Source organism: Kwoniella botswanensis, chromosome 1, assembly GCF_036426115.1.
Source record: "Kwoniella botswanensis chromosome 1, complete sequence".
Taxonomy (NCBI): domain Eukaryota; kingdom Fungi; phylum Basidiomycota; class Tremellomycetes; order Tremellales; family Cryptococcaceae; genus Kwoniella; species Kwoniella botswanensis.
Window position 1 is genome coordinate 1,608,816 of NC_088599.1, and position 26,943 is coordinate 1,635,758.

Consider the following 26,943-nt stretch of genomic DNA (forward strand, 5'->3'; position numbering starts at 1 on the left):
GAGGTACAGACAGTCACACATTGCCGTCTCTGTGACTGTGCTAGCAAAAGGATCCGGAACTTTGTTTGCGTGTTGTTGGGTATACTGCTACATCTTCGTGCTTATGCCTTGACGAGGTGAGCGTGGTCGGATCAAGCTTCAATGAAGACGTTACGTTAGGAGATGAGAAAAGTGTATTGGTTAAATATAACACCTTACGGGGTTCCCAATTCCTTCCCCGCAAATATGATACCCAACTTCCTTTCACATGATCGGACATTTGCGCTATGCAGATAGATGTAACGTCTTAACATATGACAGCCTTGAATATGATGGTATATAATGAAGACCAAAGTCCAGCAACACCTGAGTCGTATAAGAACATTGAGTATCGATGACGGTCATACTTGACCGCTGCCCCATTGTGGCACATAACCTCAATTGACGGTCATTTTTCACCGACAGCCTGCCTCGTCCATTTGACCCATCAAATCGAGATTGATCATATATCATTATGTGCGAGACATTCGGATGACTTTGAATGGATAGATCCATCATATACATGTATCAAGACGCAGCCGACCTAGCGATATTCTGTGTAGCAAAGTTGAAGGATAGATTCGCCATACAATATATTGCAACTCGACCAAACGATGGCACGAATCACAAGAGAACGACCATATGAGGACGAGGCTAATCCTACGCCCCGTCCGCTTCGGAAGCATAGCCCGGGAAGGGGTGTCTCATATTCCATCCTAACCCCACCACCGACATACGAACAAGTCGAGAAGCTCGATGCGTTGCCTGGCCCTCAGAGTACCTCAGTGATACCACCTCCCTCGCAGACGAGCATACTCTCCAATCCAGACATAGATGTCACAGAAGCTCGGGGTAAGTACCTCTTGATATACTTGACCCTCTAGCACTTTCAATGCTGATTCTCTCGCCACCGGTGCTTGGGCAGACAATCACCTCTCACAGATCAGCTGTACCGACCCTTCAGGTCACTCGCCCAAACGTCAATTTGGTAAAATCGGAATTATAGCTGGGATAGTATTCTTCCCCTGGGGTTTATTCTGGTGAATACCTTCTATCATCTCCATATGTCTCATCTCCCGCCACCTCTGTTCCTATGGACTTGATTCGGGTACTAATTTCTCGCGATAGGATAAGGTGCGATTCTCAGGTAGTATGCAGATCTTGTCATACGATACTAAAACCTAAAGGATCCAAACGGCACTGTCGAGAGATGACTTACTCAGGGTGTATGACTTCGACAGGAAGAAGATATGGAGGGTGTGGGTATGGAAGGCGATGTTAACGAATCCTTGCTTATCAGATTTCCATCTTCCTGTATCCATTTTATATTCGTCTGTCCAAGGTATTCGTTCCTACAGTACACAATCATTCCCTATTGGAAACTGTCAGTGAAAGATGTTGTAATCGACGCTATTACCTGAATGACATCGGAAGGGTCGTTACACTATCTACTACAATGACAGCCACAACAATGTTTTACTATAATGGCATCTCAAATGCCGAAACATGTCAGCCAACTCGTTGGTCCAACGAGTGTTGATATTCTCTATGGAAGAATGACTTTCTTTCGCAAGCTCTACTGGATACAATCATACCACGTAATGCCGAGAAAATGCTCTACTAGTTATCAGGTTTTCCTCTCGCTTCAGGATGCTTCCAAACAGATCTCTACTTTCTCAGCCTGTCAAGTGCCAATAGACCCAATTCTAAAGAGAAGTCTTGCTATGTTGGATATTACACAGTGGTCAAGAAGACGAGAGGGAGAACAGCTAAGAAGTGAAAAGAAACGACAGCTCGAGGAGCAGGAGAAGCAGGACTGCAAGGAGAAGTAATGGATGATCTTGTTGGAGACGGAATTCTGTACAGAGATTTGTGATTGTACTAACAAAGAAGAGGAAGTTGGGTTTTAGAAGATAACGACCTTTGCGTTGACATCCTCGTGATAACATCTATTGGCATGTACGGCCATAGAACCTTTATAATATCGCATCCTATTGGCTTTGCGTAGTAAAGCTGGGCATCAAGCACCAGCTTAGGGTTTATGCATACATAACATGTCGTTAATATCGTAACAACTGTTTCATACACATACTATATAATACATCTATACATTACGTATATGTACATTATACATGAAAGACAGTGTTCTCACGTGGAATTTCAGCTATTAAGACTGCTGTCAGATGGTATGGACTGAGCTGACCGTTTGACGAGGATGTTTCCTTTCTCAGTACCAGAACCAACACCAAGGAAGGTTACTTCAATCGACTCACCAGCTATCACGAGCACCTCGGTACGAAACTTCCTATCGTAAAAACCACCAAACCTGCTGTGTTGGCCATACAGAGCAAGTCAGCTATCGACAACGAGGTCAATCAAGAAGCCCTCCGACTGGGATTCCGAGTCGATTCGATCACTTTCGCTGATGTTACCATGCCTCTACGACTTGTCCTGTTGGGCTGTGTGAAGAATGTTGGTGTCCGAGTCATGGTCAAGCCTCGTCAGTACAGTGCTTCTTCGTTGGTTGTTACACATGCAAGAGTTGCTGACCTGGCTTTGTGTTTTGGTACAGTCGTTGCTCTCGTATGCCCTCAGAGCGATCAATACTCCGTCTTCGCCGCGATCCAAGAGCTGGCACAACTGGTCGTCTCTCAGCACCCAAAGCAAGTGCTGGTCCCATACTGTCCGGGACGAGTGATTATCGATTACGGCATGGACGATATCAAGGAAGTGTTGGAGGAGATGTGGAGGATGGACAAGAATAAGATGACATTCATCCAGAAAGTGTCCTGAATGCATTCGTCCAGGAGCGCGGCTCCGAATCGAATCTTTCCTCGCAAGGCAAGGCCATGGTCACCGATGATTTGATCTTCGACTACGCCTTCGAGAAGCAACAAAAAAACAGCCACTCCGACAGTGCCTTCAAAAAGTGTGCAAGAGTTGACTCAGGGAGAAGATCACCAGGATGGAGCAGGTGGAAGCAGGATTGGATGACAGAAAGTGGAGGACCGGTTTTCTGGACCTGTTAAAGAAAGCAGGGTAGGTGCAAAATCACATATGTATATGCTTTACATCAAGTCGATAGGCTGACCATTCTTCCATTTGCCATTGGCCTCGGGTCGCTTCAGCTTTGGAGACCTGATCCTCATCCTCAAGGTCTGTGTCGTAGGGTAACTGGTGGTTTCAGGAAGAAATTGGAAGAAGGATTGGATTTATATTCTGTCGGTGCAGTAAAGAGGGTTGGGAAATGTAGATGGACTGTTGGTCTAGAAGAAGATGAAGCACGGGTCGAACCGGTAAGTTGAAAAAGAAAAAAAAAAACATCATCATCTCATGTCAAGTCTCCCGCTGATAACTCTTGCACGACGAACAGTGCCAAGTCATGGCCATCAGAGACGACGAAGGCAACACAAAATACCCCTGCTCTTGCTCCATCAGTTCATGCGAGCATATGGTTGCTGTAGAGTTCTTCAAGCTCAGCAGGGACAGGAACGACAAAGGTGAGGTTGACTATCTCTCCGTTTTCTCCAAACCAGATTCATGATTTACTGACAGCGGAACCGGGTCCCTCCAGATGCGGATGAGGACATGGACATCGATGACGACATGACCAACCCTCTTCTCGAGCTAAACACTCGGTTGATCACCCCAACGACCATCCGATCCGTCCCTGTCAGTGACAGTCACCCCCTCCTCACGAATCCAGAGGAGCCTCATCACCAAGAGCACGACACCATCGGAGCTGTCATCGAAATGGCAGTGCACATTGATCCTGCTCGAGCTGATCATTTCGAGATCCAACACCGAGGGGGAGATCCTATGCGACAAGATGAAGAAGAAGACGAGGATTGGATTTATTTTGCGGGTTCGATGCAACAGTTGATCAAGTCGTTCAGATTGGACTTCACGCCGTTCCGAAGGCCAAGCAAGCAGAGGTAGATCAATGGTTGAAAGCGATCGGTTCAAATGTTCATCGACAACCTCGAGCTTGATACAAGCGATAGATACATCCCCTTGTCTCTGAGTGATATGTAGCTTCTTATCAGATGGTATAGTGCGATGTATAGTGGGATGTGTAGTGTCATGTATAGTGCAATGTATAGTGCAATGTATAGTGCAATGTATAGTGCAATGTATAGTGCAATGTATAGTGCAATATATAACGCGATGTGTAGTACGATGGCAACTACGGTGTATACCACGGTGAGGGTGAGAAGGGACGATGGGCACTACGATGAGAAGCATACGGTTACTATTCTACTGCGGTCACGCTGTATCCTCAAGGACGTCCAATTCACGGAGTGTCTCGTTGTCAACACAGAGTAAACCGTATCTTCTATTTCTATATCTCCACTTCAGTATCAGGTAGTTTATCATCACTTGAAGCTCTACCCCAAGTACATTTGCTCGTTTGATACCAACGTGGGGACGAGTGCTGTAGTGAACTCATAGCTCATGATTCTTCAGCTCTCATCGTTTATCGCTCATCGTTCGTTCGCCGATTGGCTTGAGCAAAATCCATCATCGCTTGCTTCGGCGCTTCGAAGGTCTTCTCGGCTCGTTTCTCTCATTTATGTTTAACTTTCTTTTTCCTTCGACTTCGCTTAGAATGAAATTTACAAGATTGGCTCCTCGTTAAATAATGTTCGAAAGTTCGTTAAATCACGGGATATCCGCATGGGGATCCACATGTCGTACCCAGGTACGTGATGGATGGAGATCTCTCAAAGAATCGAATTCGTTTTCTCTGACAGATGACCGGAAAGCAATGAAATGTCAGTCTGATAACTCCAAGTAATTCAGAGTTCGTCGAATTTTTCTGGTGGGGATCGTGGGAATTTGGCCTCTAACAAGTCAGGGCGTATTCCCATCCCATCCCATCCCAGCCCTGAGACAAAGCTGGAAAGCGCCCCAGTCGTCATAACATCCTAAAGGTTACTCCGGTCTACTCCGCCAATCCCTGATCTTCCTAATCCCTGATCGTCATGGGACACCTGGGCTCCAGTGGGAGTTGAGTAACCAATGGAATATTGCAATTCGGAGAGGAAAGGTACGAAAGCATACGCAAGTGGCGGATGGGTCGTGTTCACCGCAGAACATTGGTAGATCGGTAAATTTCGAACAAAAGAGAAGCTCAACAGATGTGTATGAAGCTGAAAGCAATGCTTCGAGATGGATCGCTAGGGATATGGAATGGATAGACCGTTTGGTCTATAGAGGAGCTTCAGCTCTCGTCCGGCATATTCTCGATGAAATCAAAACCATGTGTTTACAAGACACGCTTACGTGAAATTCAATCTCGACAATTTCTCCCTCTGCCCCCTTGTAGCCCCCAAGTTACCGTACATCATACGTCGAATCCCTGAATGAGCTTCGTCATACCATTAAAATTCCCCCACTCAGAGAAAAGAGCATTGGTGGGTGTGAGAGAAAAACACGAGAAAAAATAGAAGAGCTGTAAAATTGCGTTGCAACTCTGGCCATACATCTTTATGATGATCTAGCTTGTTTGCTCTGCTGCTAGCTGTATTCTCGGCTCAACCTACTGTAACATACACACAGTCTTCTCGGCATTTTCTTTCGATATACAGCTTAATCAATACTACTACTACTGTACGATCTGTTAATTCCATTTCATTTTGGTTTCATTTCGACCTGGTCTGGATTTCCCACCATACCATTCACCTGCTGTATTAATTATCTTTCTTTTTAACTCTATTTCGATACCCATCAATAGGGTAGGGTCGTACAACTCGAGACATAGGACAAATTTCGACACGCTTCTCTCGTGAACTAGAAAGGTGATTCATACACGTACAACTTCGATTCCATCCGACAGAACAATCGACATACGTCAAAGGCTTCCTTCCATACGACCGACACGTTCCTAATCACAAGCCCATCCATCAGTCGACCAAAGGATCGTCCTACCAATTCGTTCGCGAATCGTGAGAAAAAATTAGGATAACAAGGTTCTTCAGACATCTGGACAAGAGAAGGCTTTTCCTAAACACGATAAAAACCTGGTGAGTTCAGCTCCTTTCCCGTTCGTTTCTTCGTGTCCTATCGTTCCACCATCCAAGTCTCAACGGGGCCTCATATCCCCGCACCTTTCTTATTGTTTTCCAAAAATCATCAAAAAACTTTTCCCTCGTCGTGACTAGCTTTTACCAACATACCTTCTTTCACTTTGACACAATTTCATTCTATCAAGAACATGTTATTAGCATCCTCATCATATTACTCTATCCTGTCACCTTCCCAATGATTTGAAAGTATTTTCGATCCCTGTGACACTCTGTCAAACCAATTTCGATTCAGCCTGAAGAGGTCAAATCGCAACTTCCCTTTTCATTTCGTTTTTGTTAGCTTACTATATCATATCCCCACATGACCTCTTCTGCTCAAACATACACTGGCTCGTTTCAATCTCCTCATTCAATCAAGCCCAGTGAACCTCCTCCCCCTCCTTCTTTATCTTCATCTACAATACAACAATTTTACCCTACACCCCCTCCTTCACCCATCATTGCTGATACAGCCACTTTACCGACCACCAGTTCTACTCCACCTTTGCAGGGTAGTACACCACAGTTACCCAACGTATCAATTCCTATCCCCTTACTCCTCGACACGGGACATCACCTACCGCACGCTTCGGGCTTACGTTTGGAATCGCCCAGCTCCCTCCTTGCGACTCTCGGAGGTAACAGGGTACTTGCGCTGGATCCCTCGTCGTCCGTTTGGGATCGCATGCCTTACTCAGCATCTACCGCGACCGTATCAACCCCGAACGCGATGGAAGAGGACAGCGTGGAATCGCTGGTGGGTGGTCAGAGACCTCAGCCATCTATGCATGGGATGCATTGGGCGTTGAGGAAGCAGAAGTGAGTGAGATCATGACATGCGATACACATCCTTTGAGCTAGTCTAAGGGTCAATGCGGATCAATCTTATTCGCGGAAAGCTGACGTCAGAACGTGATTTACAGGTCCAGTGAACATATCTCGTCTATATTCGTATCTCCACCGACACCAGAGAGGATGGCTTCCCCAACATCAGAAGATCCTCCGAATACATCCATACAATCCTCACAGCCAGTCGAGTCGAGGTCAAGTGCTTCTTCTTCCCCAATTGGATCAAGAGAAGCTTCCCCCACCGCAAGTCCGCTGTTATCGGGTACCAAAGTATTACCTGCACTGTCGTCATCGAACGGAACGACGATCCCTCTGCAGGTGTTACCTGAAGTACGATCCCCACCGAAAAAGACAATAGCGATGACGGCAGATTCACTCCAGCTCACTGCCAAGAGAGGTAGAAGACCTAGATTGTTCGGTTTCACGGAAATGATGGACGGTCACTCTGCTTCTAGCTCAGCAGCGAGTTCGGCAGCAAATTCGCCCGATCGAACTCCACCTACTCATTCCAAACACTTTGACTTTCATCATTCCAACAACGCTAGCTCATCTTCCAATACCTCTTCACCCGCAAACTTCATGCCCAGACGACATCCCGTACGTGCTCGATCGGAAGCAGCTTTGATGTCGACGATACATCACATCCCACCAAGAAGGAGAGAAAACGGTCTCAAGTTGAATTTCGACGGGATCGTCCCTCTCCCACAACCACAGGAAATCCAAAGTGCAACTATCCCTTCACCCTACACTTCGAGATTGATACGAAAGAAATCAGGAGAGATACTCAAATCCGCTTTGAAATACGGTGGTCCACTTTTACCTAACGGTACGCCTATACACGCTCGCGAATCCAGCCCATCCCCCCGATTCGAATCCAAATCTTGTCCTTCAACGCCTAGTTGTCCGAAATACGTCCACTTTGATGCTCAGCTCGAGCGAGTCAAATTATTCTTGCATGACCAAAAACCCCAAGTTGTCAGTCGAGATGGATCACCTACAGCCGATACGACTTCTGAAGGAGATGAGTTCCCATTCCCTTCGACCGATGAGGAAAGAGAAGTGAAGAAGGTCTTGACCGTTTCTTTACCTAATTTCCCTACTACTCACCCTCCTGATTCCGAGCTTTATCTCGAGTCCCTCTTCCTGGAGGATGACCGGAAAGCTCTCAAGGGGGTGGTGGTTTGCGCAAATATCGCTTTCCAAAAATGGGTCGCTGTCAGATTCACTTTCGATTGGTGGCAAACCACTTCGGAAGTTACGGCTACATATAAAGAATCCATCAAAGGTGGTAAATTCGACAGGTTCATCTTCAGTATCAAATTGAATGATATACTCGCCAAAATCGAGGAGAAGACTCTGTTCATGGCTATCAGATATAATGCTGAAGGTAGGGAAATTTGGGATTCGAACGGTGGACAGAATTACCAAGTCCTGTTCCAGAAAGTCGCACCTCAACCTGCTGGATTGAGAGCGGCGAGGAATAGTATCAGCTTACAACCTGGTATGGGCAAAGCCGTGGGTGGAAGGACATCACAGTGGAGTGTGGCCGGAGCGAGTAACGATGATCGATTGGCAGATCTCAGAGCGAAGTTGGATAGGTTGACGGCGGATGAACCTGATAGAGTACCTGTTTCACCCAATTCGTCCAGACATTTCAGTTTCGATTTCGGTCGAAGAGGCTCGACAACGAATTCTTCCGGATCTGGATCAAGTCGAAGAGGATCAGAAAATTCACCTGGTGGTTCACCTTCACGACCGTTCTCACCTATGGATACTAAAGCTTCTGATTTGCCGGCCGCCGGTCCTGCCCTGGCGGCAAGATACGATTTCAGTACATCACTCAAAACTACCGCTCGAAGAGGTTCGACCTCTCCTGTCGGTAGACCGGGTGAATTACCAGATGTCAAGACTGGCTTGCTTAATTACGGTACGAATGGGAATGGCCAAAATGGGCAAAAGGCGAATAACAATCCTCATGCTGCTACCGAGTTCTACTCACCAAGATTTAGTCAAGCTACGCTGAATGCGAATACGAACGATTACTTCTTTTCTCCTACTAGCACATCAGCATCCACTATGCCCATGCCTGCACCTGTACCTGATGTCAAGGTCCAGGGACCTTCTCCACCGCCAATGGAAGATCGAGAATCCACGCCTACCCCTACCACCGTCAACGCTCAGATATATAGTGGCCAATCGACGTATACCGTCCCTACACCGAAACCTCAACACCCTGCAGTCAAAGCTCCTTCACCCAAAAGACCTACTGCTTCTTTCTCCCGACATGCCACTTATCCAACGAAATTCACCATCGGCGATGATTCCGTCCAAGTTAGTCCGAACGTCTCTCCTCCTCAACTCATAAAGTCTCCATCGACCGAATCGACCGCTACGGATACACCCTCCGAGTCACCCAGATCCCCACCCGATCTGTCTTTGGCCAAATGGAGTCCCACGGCGAAATCGGCAGATTCAAGTGATGATGCGAATAGTTTGAGCAGTTATAGTAGTTTCCTCGAGCAGTGAGTGGATGTCGTATGTACTCTGATGTATATGGGGTTGATGCTGATGAATTATCGCCTATAGATTCTGTTGGGGAGGTAATTCGATGACACCGGAACGAAGATCTCATTCGACTTCATCGTTGGACAATTACTTCCAACCTATCGAGATTGAATCTTCCGGATTATCAACTCCTAGAGCATTAGCTAATACACCTCAAGCCAAGCCAAACCTCAACCTCGTCGAGACTCCCTCATCTACTACCAGTAGTAGTTACTATTCGACGTATTCCAATACACCTACCACCAAAGAGGATTTGGAACATGTCGAACGAGCTTTAGGAGGTGCGGGAGGGAGTGGGAGAGTCCATGTGAATGGTCATATGTCACCGCCTGTGATGGCTTAGGTTGATCTGGTTATACAATATTTTGTTCTCATCATTCGTTCTCTAGTATACCTTGTTCACAGTATTAATCTCATTCTGGGTTTTTCTCACTAGCATTGAATCTTTCTCAATATCCTATCATGTAGCATCATATTGTATTTTTGATCGATTTTTTCCACTTTCATCATTCGTTAGTCATTTGTTCATTTCGTAGGATTTGTTGATAGACGATATACATGTCAATAGAGGAAACAATTTTGGACAATCTGGGCATCTTCCTTCGTCTTCTGTTTTCATTTGGTGTAGTCAGGAGAGAGGTCATTTGCATCTCATGGTATGTTATCTGATATATCATGCTACGACTTACAAATCGAATGCCACATGTGACGCGTCTGAGAAGGACCACCTGCTTAAACCCGCTCGAGTGTATCTATCCGTCTTTCACTTGTTCTCGAGTATTTGCTCTATCATCACTCCACAGCAGGTTGACTCACATCATGCTCTCTTTCCCGAGAAGGAGATCTCACGTATAATGAGCGATGGCGGTTGACGGTGGTTGACGTGTACTGATGTTGACTGATGTTCCTGAAACAGAAGCAATGAAAACAGCACGGACCTCCTTTGGTCACCAGTATAAGTGACACGACGCACAGGCCATCGAAACCAGCAACAATGTTCATCTCTCTCTTTCTTCTCTTGTTTATCCGCTGTTCCATGGATTGTTCATACTCACTATCACACTCAGACTCACACTTCGATCCTTCAGTATAGTCACCTGTCGGTTCGTCAATACCAAATCATGCCAACGTCAAACGATGCGAGCGATACCGACGACTGGGTCAAGTCCCTTCCCACATTCGAGTGTCTCTACAGCAAACAAAGTGAGTGATACCTGATCCAACACTCTTCTGACTCTGCGAAAGAGCTGGACTTATATGGCCTTAGGCACCACCCTCCTTCGACCTTTCTCACGATTCTCAATCTCATCATTATTCAGATCATCGCCCACCCCGTCTGAATTACCCGCTACAACGCTCCTAGATCCACTCATCCTTATCGCTTCTACTCTACCTTTAGAACCCCTTCCTGCTCAGAATCATATCACCAAATCGTTAGAGGGATTGAAAGACTTTGCCACCCAACTCAAGGAGACTATCCGTTCTCAGAATCTCGACATTGAAGATGAGGCTTTGGTGGAAAGGATAGAAAAACTATTGCAAGCTTATCTGGCTGGGATATATGTAATTTCCAGAGTACTATGGGACAACACCTCAGATTACGAGGCTCAAAACAAGGAGAATGATGATCACAAAGCAGCGTTAAAACAATGCATTCAAGGGTTCTTCCTCCTCTATCCTAAAGTCCAAAAAGCTGGCGATATCCGCAAGCATATCTTAGGATCTATATTTGCATCCACTCAAACCAGATACTATCAACTCTCACCTCTTCTGCAACACCCTCGTCAACTCATCTCATCCCTCCAATCCCAGCCTGCTCGACCCATTGCCCATTCCAAGTTGAAGGATGCCGTTCAATCACCCATTAGATCTTCGTTCCCCGACCATATACCCGAGTCAGAGATTCTGTATGTAATATCACTCCTCGATACTTTCCTACAAGGCATGCAGGAGGTAGAAGCTCTATCTGGACCCGTGGTGGTGGCTAAGACCAAAAGGGAGAAAGAGGAAGATAAGAGGAGACCATCGAGGGTAGAGATGGAAGTGAGGGTGATGAAGTGCGATTTGTTGATGAGTATGACAACCAAGAGGATTGGCGAGGTGAAGAGTAGAGCTATGAGCAAGATACGATCTGACGTCAAAGAAGAATGGGAAGAAGCTGAACATAACGAGGTTGATGATGGAGGTCAACAGATCAAGGATATCAAGCCTACGTTCAGCTCAGAAGACGACTCAGAAAAACCTCATGAAACTACTGGCCCTTCGAACAACTCAAGATGGGAAGATTTGTCGGAAGAATGTTTAGTGGAATGTCTGGATATAGCCAAAAAGCTAATTGAAGAGGGACGAGCCGAAGTCCTCTCCGATAACATCGAAGCTGTAGATTGGTTAGGCCAAGATGGAATTATCCAGCCAGACAAACAAGAAGCAAGTCGGAAATCGAAATCACCGTCTCGCGATCCCACAGGAGAAAATAATGATACGGACGATGATGATGAGTCTGATTTGGAGAGCGAAAGTGAGATATCTGAAGGATCCGCCTTCGGATCAACGCATCCTTGTCCTCTTAGAACTATATTCAGACTACATGATAGGTACGAAGAGCAACGATTGGCCGTTTGGCTTCACCTCCCGTCGGCCAAGAGAGGTAAGATGGGTTGGTTCATGCGAGGTTTGGAGGGGAGGGTGGGAAGTAGTTGGGATAGTTTTGGATTGGCGGCGATGGTTGAGTACGATAGGTGAATCTGGATCTATGTCCTAGGATCTTAGGAGACACTGCGTGGATGTTAGCTGACACTTGTTTGTGATTCTGTGTGATTGCAGCGAGACTCTAATGAACTACGGACTGGGCCTAGACAAACTTGATAAATGGGTTGAGTTGGCTTCGATGAGGAATGCGAAGAAAATCAAAAGAAAGGGGAGAAAGACTGTATAGGGATGTAAATACATTATGTGGCATACCTCAGGACCTGGCTTCTCATCATTCTAATTCATTATTTATACTCCATATCACAGTCATCACCTCCTCATACTCATACCACACTTGTACCATATCATAACAATTCTATCACTCTTATCACCTAGATTCATCCATCTGTTTACTTACGTACTGATACGACCTGCAAATGCCGAATCACGAACAATGGTGGAGTAGTAAATTCATATTATATGATTATATGTATTCGTATGTATGTAGTTCTAATGTCCGTTACAATAATAGTATGATTATATATGCGGGGGTATATTTCGAAACCAGAAGGATTTGATCAATACATACAGATGTTTAACGTTGCACAACTACAGGTAACTCAATGTCTCTTTCGAGATCATAACAACCCTTCACTCTCACTGGTCTCACCCTCACTGACACTGACCCTATCATGTCTAGTGAACACTTTCAAATCTGAATTTGAGTCCTCCCCATTACCGTTGTCATCTCCCATCTGCCAGAATCCTGAGACTTTGGTTTTAACCGTCTTCTCCTTCACTTCTACTTCATCGAGAGATTCCGTCTGGTTATGATGATTCAATCCAAATGGATCTAAAACCGGTTGACTCTCATTCAAAGGTGATACTTTGCTCGAAGTCGCCGATCGCGTGTTCGAGTTTATACTATCCGATCGTCCATGTCCTTGTCCATTCATTCGATATCTGTAATTAAAATAATCACCTTCCTTATGAGTAGGTGAACCATAAGATCGTCTGTTGACATATGTCGTATGACCTAATCCTTTGATATTCTGCACTTGAGCTTGGTAAGAAGGTTGATCGTATCGATATCCTATGGGTGTATTCACACCTGATTCAGGACTTGCGGGTACAGCTGAATGATAGGTCTCGTTGGATATTTTTCTTTGAGGACTGGGTTTAGGTGCTAATGCCGTGGTATAACTCTTTCGTTTGACAGTTGGACTGGTCGTAGTCGTGGTCGTTTCTTTGATGGTTGACATTCCAGGGATTAAACTATTTTGTCTACTTGGCATCGAGATTGGGTTGACCATACTTCCCTGTCGACTTGATAACACAGTATTCGGGATCAGACTGTTCTGTCTACTTGACATCGGAACCAAACTATTATGTCTACTCGACATCATTAATTCGGGACTGACGATACTTGTCTGTCTACTGGGAGCCACTGAAGATGGGACCGAACCGGATACGCTGAACTTCCTCAAAGCCTCATCACGATTCTCCAATTGAAGGATCTTGTTCTTTACTGAAGGTAACATCGAATGACATGATGAAGTTGATCTGGGTGATGACGGTATATTTTCGTTTTCTTCAGAATATGCCATCTCTTCTTCCATTTGGATAGGTAAAAGATTCTGTCTCTCGCTCTGATGATATACTTGAGTCTGGACACGTAACACCTGTGAGTTCCTAGTATACCCATCAGGTCTCCAATCAGGATTACTGAGCATCTCCTTTTGTTGAGGTTGGTATACGTCCTGGTCGATTGAGAAAGGCTGATATGCACCTGGCACCAGTGGTAGTAATCTCTTAGTAGGAGATGTGGGGTTAGGCGAGTGACTCTGAATATGCGGTTGAGGTAACGAGTTGAGACTGATTGGCGAATCTAATTGATGTCCCTCTGAGGAAGAGGCTGAATCAGATGCTACGGAAGGTGCCAATCCAGGTAAACCAAATACACCTTCATCACCACTATCTCCATTCAGATCAGGTGATCTCTTGTCTGCCGAAGATCCTGAATTCGTGTCTGAGTCGCAAGGAAGGATCTGATTTCGGAGTTGACTGTTCATCGAAGGAAGCTTCATCATATCCATTGGTCGATGAACGGGCGATAAACTCTTGGGACTCATACCAGGAGACGATCGGATCCTACTTTCTTTCTCTGGCGAAGTGGAAAGTACAGAAGAGGAAGTTTGGATCTTCAGTGGTGAACCTGGAGTAGCGTAGGTGAATGAGTTCTTCTTTTGAAGCACTCTCGCAACGGCAATTGGCGAAGTCGCGATAGTGCCTGAACTTCCTTCCCTCCTCATTGGCGACGGCTGACCATGACCTGCTGTGCCCATAGTCGCAGATTCTCTTCTTGACATAACACTGGTATTGCCCTGCGGTTGACCCAGTATCGAAGAACCTCTTCGTGCAGTTGGACCGGGACTAGAATTGATACTTGACATCGAATCTTTTCTGAACTGCGAAGAAGATGCTCGTCTAGCATCAGCAAGGAGAGAATGGCTGATACTTGATGATTTGGTTAATGGGGCGGAAGACGGATGGATCTGATTGTCATGGTCACATTCTGTTGGGGATGACGATGTTTCATGTTCTTCCTTCTCAGTTGAGTTTGAAGATAGAGGTATCAATTTGGAAGGTACTTTGATCGAGATGTTTCTCTTGACCACCTCGTATACTTGACCAACCTCTGATTCCTGTTCGCTGACGGCCGATCCAGCTGCGAAACTACCGTAAACCGATCGAGTGGCTGCGATATGAGATTCTCTTTCTCTTTCTGGGCCAGGCTGATACGGTTCAAATGCAAATGGTAATCTCTGTGAAGAGGTTGACGAAGGGAGTTGTTCCACGTCCCTTGCTGGGGAGAGTAGATGTTCCTGATCATCTTCGTGATCGTCCTCGATTTCAGCATCTTCACCATAATCATATACGTTATCCTCATGTCCCTGTTGAGACATCACCTGTTCGAGTTCTTGTCTTTCTTCAGGTATCATGTTCGCTAAAACCGTTTCGTTACCTACATCCAGCTCGAGGCCTAACCCGTCTTCTTTCGCTTCTTCCGTTTCTTGATTGGTATCTTCAACATTTTCAAGTCCGCCATAAACATCTTCATCCTCATGGGTCACAGCTTCTTCTTCGTTATCCTCGTTGTCGTGATCATTATTTTCATCCGTATTAACCACTCTCAGCTGTCTTCGTTGGAAATCCTCCTTGGGCGATTCAACCGGCAATGGATCCTGATTTTCTTCCGTAGTATCCTCCTCAGGTGTGTTCCCAATCATCTCATAAACCTCTTCGCTCGGCGTGTGACAAGGTCTGAATTCACCTTGAAGGGGCGTATCAGGTTCTCTACCTGGACTCAAAGGTTCTTCACCGCCGTACAATTCTCTTTTCTCTTTATCTATATCTCTATGAATCACCGCTAACGATCTCTGCCTTGCTAAGGCTCGTTTGGCAGCTACTCTCATCTTATCTTCCGGACTCTCGATCGCATTTACATCTTGATCATTCTCATCATCATGAGTTTCTCCAGAGAAGATGGATTGTGAATCATTATGGTGAGAGCTCGAGTTACATGACATCACTCTCGCTCCTTTGGGTTTCAATGACGGATTTGATTTCGTTCCGATTTGAGTGAGATTGTGAATGTCGGTTCTATTCGAGATACTGTAGCTTGATCCGAGACTCAAAGGCCTTGGTTTACCGATCCCACTGCGAGTTTGGGACAGTGCAGGAGGTAAGTTACCCATAGCTTCTGCCTCTGCCCTCAATCTACCAGCCTGCAGGAGAGCATCAATGTGTAAAGTCGTACTGCTCGCTCTGGCTGCTCCTTCCACGCTGTCCGCACTGAATTCCGAAGAACTTCTGATTGCACCAGGACGAGAGCTGGAAGGTCCAGGCTGTTGGTATATTCCTCCTGTTCCTCCTATGATGACTTGTAGATCCCGACTCTGACCATTAGATACAGGTTGCTTGTTCGATACAGGTGGGTTGAGTAAAGCAGGTCCGTCTCTGGGCATAGGAGGTGGATCGATCGAAAGGAAATTGATGAGTTGCACAGGAACATCAACGTAGATACTTCCATTGACTGTTACTCGGAGAGTATATTGAACTTCGATAAGTCGTGTCCGTCTTATCGATAACATCCCAGGCTACGGTCAAGACGAGAAATCAGCGTTCACTTGAACTCAAGTGGACCATGCCATGTATTCTGACATCTACTTACCGGAACTTGTAAACTCAAATCCCAATGACCACTCTCACCCGAATCGACACCTGTCCACCAACCTTTACCGGTGACTCTACCAGCGCCATGACTGATGAAATCAGCTTCGATGATCTCTTCGCTGATCTTCCTTCTTTGCGTGGTAGTCTGACAAGCGTCAAGATCCGGTGTTCCGGGGACACCTTCTCCTACACAGTTAGGAAGCGATTTACGCTTTTTGATCAGTTTGGTTGTCAAATCCGAGGTATCAAGTAAAGGTTGAGGGTTGAATACTTGGACAGTTTGCAACAACGCCAAGTTGAGTGTTTTGATCTAGGACCGAAGAAAGCTCAGTTTCAGTTCCACTCTTTTCTTGCAGAGATCATCACTCACCTTTTTATTACTATCGTTTCTGATAGCAACCTCACACCATAGTCTCTGTCCACTAACCCAAATTCGTCTACCCAGACTGACCCTCAACTCGACTCTACCTTTCTCCCCAGTCAAATTCCAGCCTAAACCTCTCTCGGTGTACCCCTCAACAGGTTCGTTACTGGGTGAAAGGACCAGACTGGGGTTGAGATAAGGTAAGACCACGATTGATCGATAGAAATGCGCTATTGACCTTTTACCCGTAGAAGGTATATGTATCTTGACTGATCCAACTACCACGTATCTTACACATGGGCCCTTACCGTTCTGGGAAGTATAGGTACCCTTCGCTCCGCCGCCTAGAGGTAGACGCATTCGGAATGGTATGTTGTGAGTACCCTCGGCGGCCAGCCTGTACCCATCGGAGTCAGGTCCAGAAGCGAATAGAGAAGAAGAGAGGTTGTGCTGGATATCCGGGTCGAAGACTGGTAATGGGTGCGGTTGGTGGTAGAAGATATGTCGAGTGGTGGCGGACAGTTCTGTATGATCATAAGGTGGTCAGTATGACAGGAATAAATCAGTCTTGATGAGGTATGGGGACTAACCTTCGAAACCAACCACTCTGACCTTTCCACCACCCACTCTCAAACCCTCTCCTCGTTTGCCACCAGTGATTTTCACTTCCATTCTACCTCTGACTTCGCCACCTTCCACTACACACTCTCGTTCAAGTACCACGTCAACTTCCACCCTCGCTTTGCCTTTCTTACTAGCCTCCAGTCGGACTTTGTTATCCTTTTGCCACGAATTTGCACGGTCATCTTCCTCAGTCGGTGGAGGAGGCAAGAGCTTATTCGTCGATAATCTCCTTGATTTAGGTCCACCTAATAATACGTTCAATTCCGCCGAGGAACGCTGCTTGGACGAAGAGGGATGTAACAATGTGCCCTGTCTCGCTAGAAGCTGCGCACCATCAGAGAGACTCCTACCTCTATTTCCTAACATAGTCGGTTTTCTCGCTAGACCATTCTCATGAGACATGGAACTTTCACTCCATGGTCTCGCTCTGAGATCCTCCTCGGACGAAGCCCTACTACTATGTTGGTTTTCGATAGAAGCGGGAGACTGAACAGAAGGTAATAGGCCTGTACCCGATCCGCAAATCATCTCACCAGGTCGGAAAGTCCCATCGCCAGTAGGTGAAAAAGCCAACATCATTCCGCCATTTTCGGCGGAGAGCAGCACAGCATTCTTCGAATGAATCCCAGAGGAAATGTCGGATGTTCGCTTGACCATCATCGGTGGATCTTTCCGATGCTGGGCCTGAGGTTGAGGTCGGTCCGTCATATCATCCAATTCGGGTACACCATATAAATATTGCGGTTGTGATTTCGATCTGGACATCTGTTGACGATCCTGAGGTGGGAGGTATTCCTGAGAATAAGCCTGGTATTGATGATATGCGTGGTTGTTGCCGTTGGTAGGATCTGAATAGGTTGTAGCTGACCGAGGAGGGTGGTTGTTCGTCGGTGGATAAGGGAATTGTCTAGTTTGATAGGTGGAGTGTGAGCCGGAGGACTGGTGAGATTGTGATGAAAGTTTGGATGGTGAGGCTGCCATCGATTCCGATCTCGAACCTGAAGGAGCTGATCCATTGGAAATACTTGTCGAGGGCCTTCTAAGATGAGGTACAGGCAAGTCCATTGGCGAAGCCTCTACATTAGTCGAAGATGGTTCTCGTGCCATGTCCGATCCATGCCCAAAATTCGATTCCTGCTCTTGCTCTAGCTCGTTCTCATGCACAAGATCATCTTCCCCAGAGAGGGGTAGATATTTGCCTGATCCACCACCACCAAAAGTATCTCCTCCTGAACTCTTCGAGAACTTCCTCTTCATGTCTTCTGATATCTGCTTGCTTGCAGTAGTGAGGTGCGAAGCGATAGAAGCACTGCGCGTAGGCGTTGGCAGAGGTCGTAACGATTGCTTGGGCGTTTCATCTTCCATGCCATGCTGGGATCCAGCTTCTTCAGCTTCTGATTCAACTTCTTCTTCATCTGCATATTGCGGATCTATAGCTGATTCTAAAGTGACATTGTGACTATGTTCCGATTCGCTTCTAGTAGACGGTCCGCCGATCTTAGGGGAATATACACCTACGGATCTCGGGCCCATGGGTCTAGCTGGACTAGGCGGAATGGCGGAGAAGCTGGTAAATCCTTTATTGCTACTACTACCTTGCCTTGTATGCGTCGGTCGAAGTTGAAACGCAGGTGCAGGTGCCCCGCGAGTGGGCGAAGGTTGAGGTCGAGGACCTAGTTGGTTGGCTAACGGAAGTCGAGATGGCGAGGATTGTGAGGGCTTGGGTACAATGCCGGTGTATCGAGGAAGTTGAGGCTCAGCGGGAGGTGGTGAGAGTGTTGAGAATGAGATTCCGAGTCCTTGCGAGGAAGGGTTGGGGGAGATGGTATGAGGCATTTTGTCGTGATTTATAGTTTATAATTGTCGAGCCGGAAATAGTTGTATGATTTGCGAGATTGTTAGTCGAGTGAAGCTTCGAGGCGCATTTGTCGAGACCTATAGGACCTTAAGGACTGGACGATGACTAGGTGTTGTTAAACACATAGAATAGCGAAAGGCATCGACAGCTACAGTGTACTAAAAGAGATGAACGGTTATCGAAAATAGCAAAGACGAGCGCGATCAGAGACAAGCGCTAGAATCGAAGCACACCTCGAACAGTGAGAATATTGAGATGACTTGTATTGGCCTATCATCAAGCTGTGAAGTACATCTCACCGTAGTCTTTTGTTGTTGTTCTATCAGCATTCAGTCATGAGCAGGTACAGTAGACTTGACTTAAATTCCGCAAATCAAACCACCAGCCGAAGTAACGTATATTAGATAGCCCCTGATTTCATCATCTCAGACTGGACATAAACCCATCCGACAGACCTGTAAGATGGAAGGTGGATGATCAAGGTTCAGATAGAATCATGTGGGGAATATGAGATGTATCAACTGTTGGGATTGAGAAACATCAGATGGCTGGACTCGATGCCTCGAATGGAAAACAACAACAAGAAACAATCCAAGTCGGAGATCACCGCTAACGACCTCTGTGTGCGTGGATTTGATCCCGCACCTATCACGTGACACTGTGGAGGTTGAAGGTGAACGAGCTGGATTTTTGGAATGTCCGTACCAAAATAATCAAGAAATAGTCTCAACATATAGTCTCCCTCTCGTAGGACCCATCAATAGGCCAATAAGTCCACTCAGCTCCTCGTAGTACCCCGAACATGGTAGTGTTGAAGAGAAAGAGGGACTTTGCCGATCAAACTGAGCCAAGTGCTCCAGTCATAACGAGACCTAAAGCGGGGACGAAAGCTTTCGCTTCTGGAAAAGCTGTCAAGGATGCTCTGGATACAGCTTCACCACAAGGTATGTGTTTAGTTCGTTAATCGTTCCATGCCGATGTGGTCACTCAATCGTGCTCTCATAGCCTTCGTGTCATTCAGGCAGCAGATCGTCACTCCTCACTCTTCCCTTCCTCTCGCTATCAACCACCCTACAGTAGTCATTCTCCAGCATTACCTTGATACCTCTCCAACTTGCGAGGAGATCTTTCGAGCATGGCAGATAGGGGATCAGGTAGGTTCGATCTTGGTTTTGAGCTTCTTTCCAGCTCACCATTTCCTTCACAGACCAAAACCGAAATCCAAGCTCAAGCCGCTGTCGAGCTTTTATCAGAAATCATCAGCATCTTGACCCCCATACCATTCTTTCGAAGTTCAGTGGTAGGCTTGATCAACAAGCTGGTTTCGAATACCGAGCCATACAGTGAATATGTGAGCTTCTCGTAGGATCTTTCCCCAAGGAAGAGTTCCGAAGCTGACTGTGACTTGTTGTAGCTCAACCGTCTATGTCAATCTGGAAGACGGGATGACGTATATCACGGATACCTCTTAACAGCTGCGGCTGTCGCTGTCGATCCACCTACTTCAACGACCGTGGGGCCATCTACCTCTGGGAGACTAGGGCTGAAAGTTTGGGGGCTATTGGTAGAAGGCGGGAGTGTGAGAGGATTGGGTAAACAGATGGGTATGAGGAGGAGGAATAAGGAGGGTATGGTCGGCTATGGAGAAAGCGATCCTTTGGATAAGCCAGGTGAGCTCATGCCCTTCGATCCCTGAATGACGCTCAGCTGACTTCTGCCGATCAAACTTGTAGATATACGACACCTCATCTTACGAACGATTCTTCCCCTCTTATCGACTTCTACCTTCCAAGCTCATGCTAGATCGATTCTTCCACCTCTGTACTCTGGTCTGGCTGCGGACCCGCCGATCACTATCTACAGAGTCCTCACCGCATTGTGGAACGCTATATCTGGGCCATCGATTGGGTTGAACCGTCGAACGTCTTTGGTGCTGTTCCATGAAAAGTCACTAGAGCATCTTTGGCAACTCCTCTCAAGACAAGATGTCGAATCAAGTACAGGTAAAACAGTTTCCGAGATAGTGGAAGCTTTCTTGGAAGGAATCACAACAGTTCCTGGACAAGGTATCTGCTTCGCGGATGAAGGATGGTATCCTCGTCGGACGGCCGACGGGAACGCAGGTGCCACTGTGGGCAATAACGACACAGCAGTAAACGGAACAAACGATGATCGGAGCGATAGCTGGAAGAGAGGATTGCACAATCGGATCCTCGGGAATGTCGTAAGAAAGGTTGGGAACAAGGCTGTGGACGATGATGGTGTAGTTGGGAATTGGATGACCAAGGTCTTCGAGGCCTGTCCAGAGCTCATAGCTGGGTAAGTTTTATTTTTCCGCCCTAATCCCACACTTGCTGATAGTCGTGCAATAGATATTGGGCACACTCAGCTCTGGCGGTAGATCCTCGTCTTAACGCCAGATGGGTAGGCACCATGGCTTATATTGGACGTATCATCTCCCTCCCTACACCCGCTTTAAACACTTTCCGACAACCTGTATCAGCCGGTGCCGATCCTTCAACAGCCCCTTTCAGATCTCAACCACCTGCTACTTCAGTCATCATCGAATCTATCCTTCCCGCACCCCTCACCAAGAATCATATCATGAAAGGTTTGCAACATACCGATGGTCTGGTACAACATGTCACAGCAGTTACTCTTGCGCGAGGACTACAAAAGCTTTCAGTCGTTCAAGCACTCTTTTCGCAAATCGGAAAGATGATCGAAGACGAGCCTTCATCTTCGGAAGAAAACGCTTGGAGACGTGGCCGTCGAGAGCTCGAGATGGAAGCTAGGAAGAGGATACCGGAGCTCAGCGTCATTATCGCATTCGCACAAAGGGCAGCTACCATGGCTCCATCCGAACCCGAGACAGAGGCTGAACTTGCTCTCGCGTCAAAATCAGCTATGTTGACTGAGATAGCACTTCGTATATTTGGTTTGTGCAATAAGACCATGCCCTCTATGGCTTCCGAGGTGAAATTCGATGTCGGAAGGTTACTCGTGTCAGCTTCGAGTGCTAGTGCGGAGAGAAGAGCTAGAAGGGAAGCCAGAGAAGGAAGTGTGATTAGTGACTCTGGGAGTGTGGCGAGTGTGGGAACCATGGGTACGGCAGGCATGGGAGGGGGTTTTGGTCAAGCGAGAGGAGACGTAGAAGGGTTCGAAGCTCTCAGTCAATTGCACGTGCTGCAATTGCTGGGCGAAGTCAGAGATTGGAATTGGATGAACAAAGCTGGTACGTCTTGTGTTTCTATCGATGTTTATATTCCCGAATCCTCGCTGATATTGTGGTTGAAACTTCACAGCGGGATCTCAGTATACGTATCTCTACCATATCTTGCTGTTGTACCTTTCCACCCGTCAATCTGTCACTCAGCTCAAAACTGTCTCACTACTCCATCATCTTCTGATACCAACGTTACTTTACGAGCACGATCCTTCCGAGCTATCCATCTGGCTCGACGCTTTGCCCCGCGCTTCAGACTCGGCGTCAGGACCGATGCTTTTAGCTCAACAGATACACCTTCTCTCTTTCCTCGATGACTGTTTCAGGAGAGCCACTAAGACACCTTATCGATACATCGAAGACGCTTTTGCAGTCGTACCGGATCATTTCCAATATTCGAGGCCTACCGAAATGATTAGTCCAGTGTTGATGACCATTGTGGAGCAATTGAACGCCAAAATCATGGGTCAACTGATCAGTACGGAAGCTGCTGGAGTCGTTCTGGTGTATATAGGGCGGATCATCTTGGGACTGGTAGGGAAGCAGAAAGATCTGAAATTCCTACTTGCTATCGTTGGGAAGTTTGACGATCTGTTGGAAAAGGCGAAGGAAGCTGGTCAAGCTAGAGTTGGTCTTCCAGATGTTGTTCAAGGTATGAAGGATGATTTGGCGCTTGTACAGGGCGCGAAACGGAGCAAAAAGTCAAAAGGTATGTTTTCCATACTGGGCTGTTGTGGAAGAAATCCTGCTAAATATCGGTTGCAGATCAAGATCCTGGAGCTCACCGCCTGCGAGATGAAGAAGACTGGTCAGCTCGATCGTTCGAGCAGACTTGCCTCATCCTGACAGTCGATCATTGGGGAGAAGTCGATACCCTTACTTCACTTGCATCCACCTTTATCAAATCCGCCGACGATGCTACCATCATCAGGAGAGCATCTTTCCTCTTACAACTCCTTCCATCGAAGAAAGGGATACTATCATCGTTAGAAGCTAAATCTGCTGCTCTACATTTACTTGATCAATGCCTGGCATCACTTGCAAATCCCCCATCTCTAGCTCTACTAAAAGCTTCCATATTCGAGAACGACTTCATCAAGAAGCTGTTCTTGAGTAAGAAAGGTGATGATTGTAGACCCCGTGAGTGATCGAGTTGATGACAGACTCTTGCCGTGCTGACCTGTTTCCTCAGCGCTCAACTCCCTTGTTGCTCATCTCCAGACCTCCATAAGCATTGATGCAGGTCTTGGGGAAGTATTCGTACTTGAGCTTGTCGGTGCTCTAAAATCCGACAAAAAGGGCTCGAACATGGAGCACGTGAGTCAATTTGTGACTGTCGATTCGAAGACTACTGACAAGAGACGAATAGACTCTTGCACTTCTGCAACCATGGATTCCGTTCCTTGGCGCCGAGCCAGCTATAAAAGCCCTCAAATCGATCATCAAGCGATCTGAGACTGTCATACCCCTCCTAAAGACAACCATCGCCCCCACTATCGCATCAATCGTGGTCGCTACTAAGGATCCGTCCTACGCGGTCGATCACATCAAGGAACTGGTCAAGTTGAAGTCGATCTCTCCTGTCGTTCAACTTATACGAGAAGCGGCAATGGACCGGGAAAAGCGGAAATCTTTGAATGCGTTGTCGATAAAGAAGGGTATAGTCCGCGATTTACTTGCAATCAAAGAAGACTCCGCCTTCGAACTTGTCACTGTTCTGGCTCAAAATTCGAAAACCGCGGCGATCACGATTCTTGCGGTCCTATCCAAAGAATCGACGCAACTAGAGGATGAAAGGGTCCTTCCGATAGTGGATATCTTACTTGACGCCCCGTCTGACACTTCCGACAGGAAACTTGATGTTGTCTCGCTTGCCATCAAGGTGCTGGTTTCCTCCAAAGTGTCATCGACCCAGTCAGAGTCTGCTATTCGCATTGTAACTCGACTGTCCCAACAAAAGCATGAAGATGTATCGCAGGAAATTAGAAAGCTAAAGTTGACAGATTATGGCCTGCCGCTAGCTAGACTGACCGAGACATTGGCTGAGCATGGTAGTCAAGTGTTTGATTCCCCCATCAAGCACTTGTTAGACTTGGGGTTGCAATATGCCGTTAGAGTGTGCTCCAAAGTGGGTGAACTAGATACAGACGAACAAGCTGTACTGTCACGTTTAGGTGAGTAGACCTTCAGGCCGTGATGAGTTCAGAGTGCTCATCAACAATATAGACAACGCCATTACAACTACGGAGGACATACCACCGGAGGTGCAACTGTCAGAGCCAGTCATCACAGCTATCATCCAAGATCGACTTGACAATGAGGAGGCTATCAGACTTGCCGTAACCCTCGCTAGACGAATCGATATGAAGGTGAGTGCCATACGGACTCGACCCATTTTTAGGTCATCACTGATTGTTATCCGTATAACAGGCATCCTTCATCCGTCAACAACTTCAAGCGCTTCTTGCTAGCTCAGCATATAATCGTTGCGCCGACTCATCTTGTCCCGCTTCCAATCGCCTCAACTACATTCGACTGTTTCATTCCCTTTTTGCAGCCTCTACCTATGTCTCCTGTCAACCCAATTTCATCGAGCCTCTCGTCCCACTCTACAGAGGTACCTTGTCCAAATCTGATCGATTGATACTGAATATGTTCCAGCTATTCGAAGGATATAGGAAATTGTCTGTATCGAGTGTACTAAGATTTTGGTCGGCTAGTGGGATCATTGGATCAGGCAATAGATCTTTCGACGCTCTGACTTCATTGGATCCTCAGAAGGTTTTCGCTACTTGTCAAGCTTATCCTCTTCGAAGACCACTGAGAGGTTATGGTAAAGCAAATCGTCAACCAGAAGGCGGAGAAGGAATGTATGACCCAGTTTTCGTCATGAACCTTTTGACAAGTACGATGTCTGAAGGGACAGTGACTGGTCTCGATTGGGTAGAAATACTCAGAAGTAATATTTTGGGCCTGACCATTTGTGGATTGTCATCAAGGGATAAAGAGATTAGAGCGGTGGCGGGTTATGTATTGGCAAAGGCGTACCATTTGATGAACGTGAGTTTGTCTTCTGGATGTCTACAGCTATTCAGGAATCAGAGTTCAGAGCTGATCATGGCTGGAACAGAAAAAACCATTCTACGAGCGGAATCAACTTCTTTACACTCTTCGTCTACTTCGACATTCCATTGAAACACCTTCCGCCCGGTTACCAACACTCACAACACTTTTCTTCGCCCATGCTCTGAGATCACTCGCGAACCCATCACATTTCTTGTACCCTCTATCGTCGAGATTCTTGCTTCAGCGACATGTATTCGATCCTACCGATACGCCGATGCTTTACTCCATGTTATATGCTTCTGGAGATGGGTGGAAGAGAGAAAGAGGATGGATCATTAGGTTCTTGAAAGATGGAGTAAGAAGTGAAGCTGTGAGTAACGTGAGACTCTTGCTAGGAAGCAGCCACTGACGCTCTATATGGGGTGATATAGGACTGGCGAGTCATCAGAAGAAGGAAAGTATGGTCCCTTCTGGCTACGATGTTTAGCTCTTCCTTGGATCCTGCTTTCCGTCGTACTGTCCTTCAGGTATGTTCAACTTCTTTGACTGAGCCGCATCCCAAAACAAACTGACTTGACCTTGAAACAGGCAATGGAAAGTATGGTGACTATCCCCGCGGCTGCTCGATCGCTTGTCCTGCGTGATGGGCTCATCGTCTGGCTTTCGATGCAATGGACCAACATCACTCGACGACAAATAGAGTCTAGCTTGAAGGGTACGAAGGCCCAGACATGGGAGAAGGACGAGAAAGCTATGATACTGAACCTAGTCGAGAAGGTCTGTGTCAATATGATACCTACTGAAATCGAAAGAGTGAAAGAAGGTAAAGAGATTGGCAACTGGGTTGGACACGTTGAGATCTTCTTCAAAACGGTCCTTGATGCTGGTATGTTTCTTCTCAATCTAAATGCCAGACAATCATACGAAGACATACTGATAACTCAAACAGATGTAGATGCGGAACGACTGGCAGTTCTTTCACGGATCTTATATCGATTATCCACCATCCCTCGACTCAAGCTTACGCCTGCCATCATACCTTTACTTGTGGACCAGCTGAAGAAATTAGGCAGTTCTTCTGTGGCACCAAAAGCAGATATAACCGCTTGCTTATTCCATATCGGACTGAACATCGATCCGGAAAGTTTGAGGTATGATGTTAAAGTGAAAGAAGCAATCGAAGAGGTTGGGTGGAAGGTCGAGAGAGGCGATGCCGGCGGAGAATTGGCTGAATGGGTAAGAAAAGAAAGGAGGTTGTCAGAGTGGGAGAAATGATGTAGTGTATATTGCTGTGCAAATGAGTGTCCCGTAAATGCTTCCAAATGTTTGAAGGGATCATTTCTGCATAAGAAGCTTGATCATAATGTATACTCGGGCGAAG

At 46.6% G+C, this 26,943-nt stretch overlaps 7 protein-coding genes across 7 annotated transcripts; 6 read left to right on the forward strand and 1 right to left on the reverse strand.

The window, feature by feature from the left end:
- Positions 1-632: 632 nt before the first annotated feature.
- L199_000617 (uncharacterized protein) lies at positions 633-1,062 on the forward strand (the record flags this gene model as incomplete). The annotated part of the gene is made up of 2 exons (XM_064886383.1): positions 633-870; positions 944-1,062. 2 exons carry the CDS (start codon positions 633-635, stop codon positions 1,060-1,062), a joined length of 357 nt encoding a protein of 118 aa, XP_064742455.1.
- A 1,075-nt stretch (positions 1,063-2,137) lies between these two features.
- On the forward strand, positions 2,138-2,811 carry L199_000618 (uncharacterized protein; the record flags this gene model as incomplete). Its single annotated transcript, XM_064886384.1, has 3 exons — positions 2,138-2,196; positions 2,250-2,518; positions 2,591-2,811. 3 exons carry the CDS (start codon positions 2,138-2,140, stop codon positions 2,809-2,811), a joined length of 549 nt encoding a protein of 182 aa, XP_064742456.1.
- A 172-nt stretch (positions 2,812-2,983) lies between these two features.
- L199_000619 (uncharacterized protein) lies at positions 2,984-3,957 on the forward strand (the record flags this gene model as incomplete). Its single annotated transcript, XM_064886385.1, has 4 exons — positions 2,984-3,057; positions 3,188-3,314; positions 3,392-3,518; positions 3,593-3,957. The coding sequence occupies 4 exons, from the start codon at positions 2,984-2,986 to the stop codon at positions 3,955-3,957; spliced, it is 693 nt and encodes a 230-aa protein (XP_064742457.1).
- Positions 3,958-6,408: 2,451 nt separating this feature from the next.
- L199_000620 (uncharacterized protein) lies at positions 6,409-9,843 on the forward strand (the record flags this gene model as incomplete). Its single annotated transcript, XM_064886386.1, has 3 exons — positions 6,409-6,905; positions 7,010-9,457; positions 9,522-9,843. 3 exons carry the CDS (start codon positions 6,409-6,411, stop codon positions 9,841-9,843), a joined length of 3,267 nt encoding a protein of 1,088 aa, XP_064742458.1.
- Positions 9,844-10,621: 778 nt separating this feature from the next.
- Positions 10,622-12,435, forward strand: L199_000621 (uncharacterized protein; the record flags this gene model as incomplete). Its single annotated transcript, XM_064886387.1, has 3 exons — positions 10,622-10,703; positions 10,768-12,238; positions 12,324-12,435. 3 exons carry the CDS (start codon positions 10,622-10,624, stop codon positions 12,433-12,435), a joined length of 1,665 nt encoding a protein of 554 aa, XP_064742459.1.
- A 391-nt stretch (positions 12,436-12,826) lies between these two features.
- On the reverse strand, positions 12,827-19,248 carry L199_000622 (uncharacterized protein; the record flags this gene model as incomplete). The annotated part of the gene is made up of 4 exons (XM_064886388.1): positions 12,827-16,348; positions 16,423-16,734; positions 16,795-17,312; positions 17,379-19,248. The coding sequence occupies 4 exons, from the start codon at positions 19,246-19,248 to the stop codon at positions 12,827-12,829; spliced, it is 6,222 nt and encodes a 2,073-aa protein (XP_064742460.1).
- Positions 19,249-20,072: 824 nt separating this feature from the next.
- L199_000623 (uncharacterized protein) lies at positions 20,073-26,837 on the forward strand (the record flags this gene model as incomplete). The annotated part of the gene is made up of 16 exons (XM_064886389.1): positions 20,073-20,214; positions 20,276-20,424; positions 20,478-20,621; positions 20,685-20,940; positions 21,004-21,589; positions 21,643-22,505; positions 22,576-23,205; positions 23,262-23,636; positions 23,689-23,813; positions 23,866-24,670; positions 24,723-24,865; positions 24,927-25,556; positions 25,627-25,932; positions 25,994-26,089; positions 26,151-26,448; positions 26,512-26,837. The coding sequence occupies 16 exons, from the start codon at positions 20,073-20,075 to the stop codon at positions 26,835-26,837; spliced, it is 5,874 nt and encodes a 1,957-aa protein (XP_064742461.1).
- Positions 26,838-26,943: the final 106 nt, after the last annotated feature.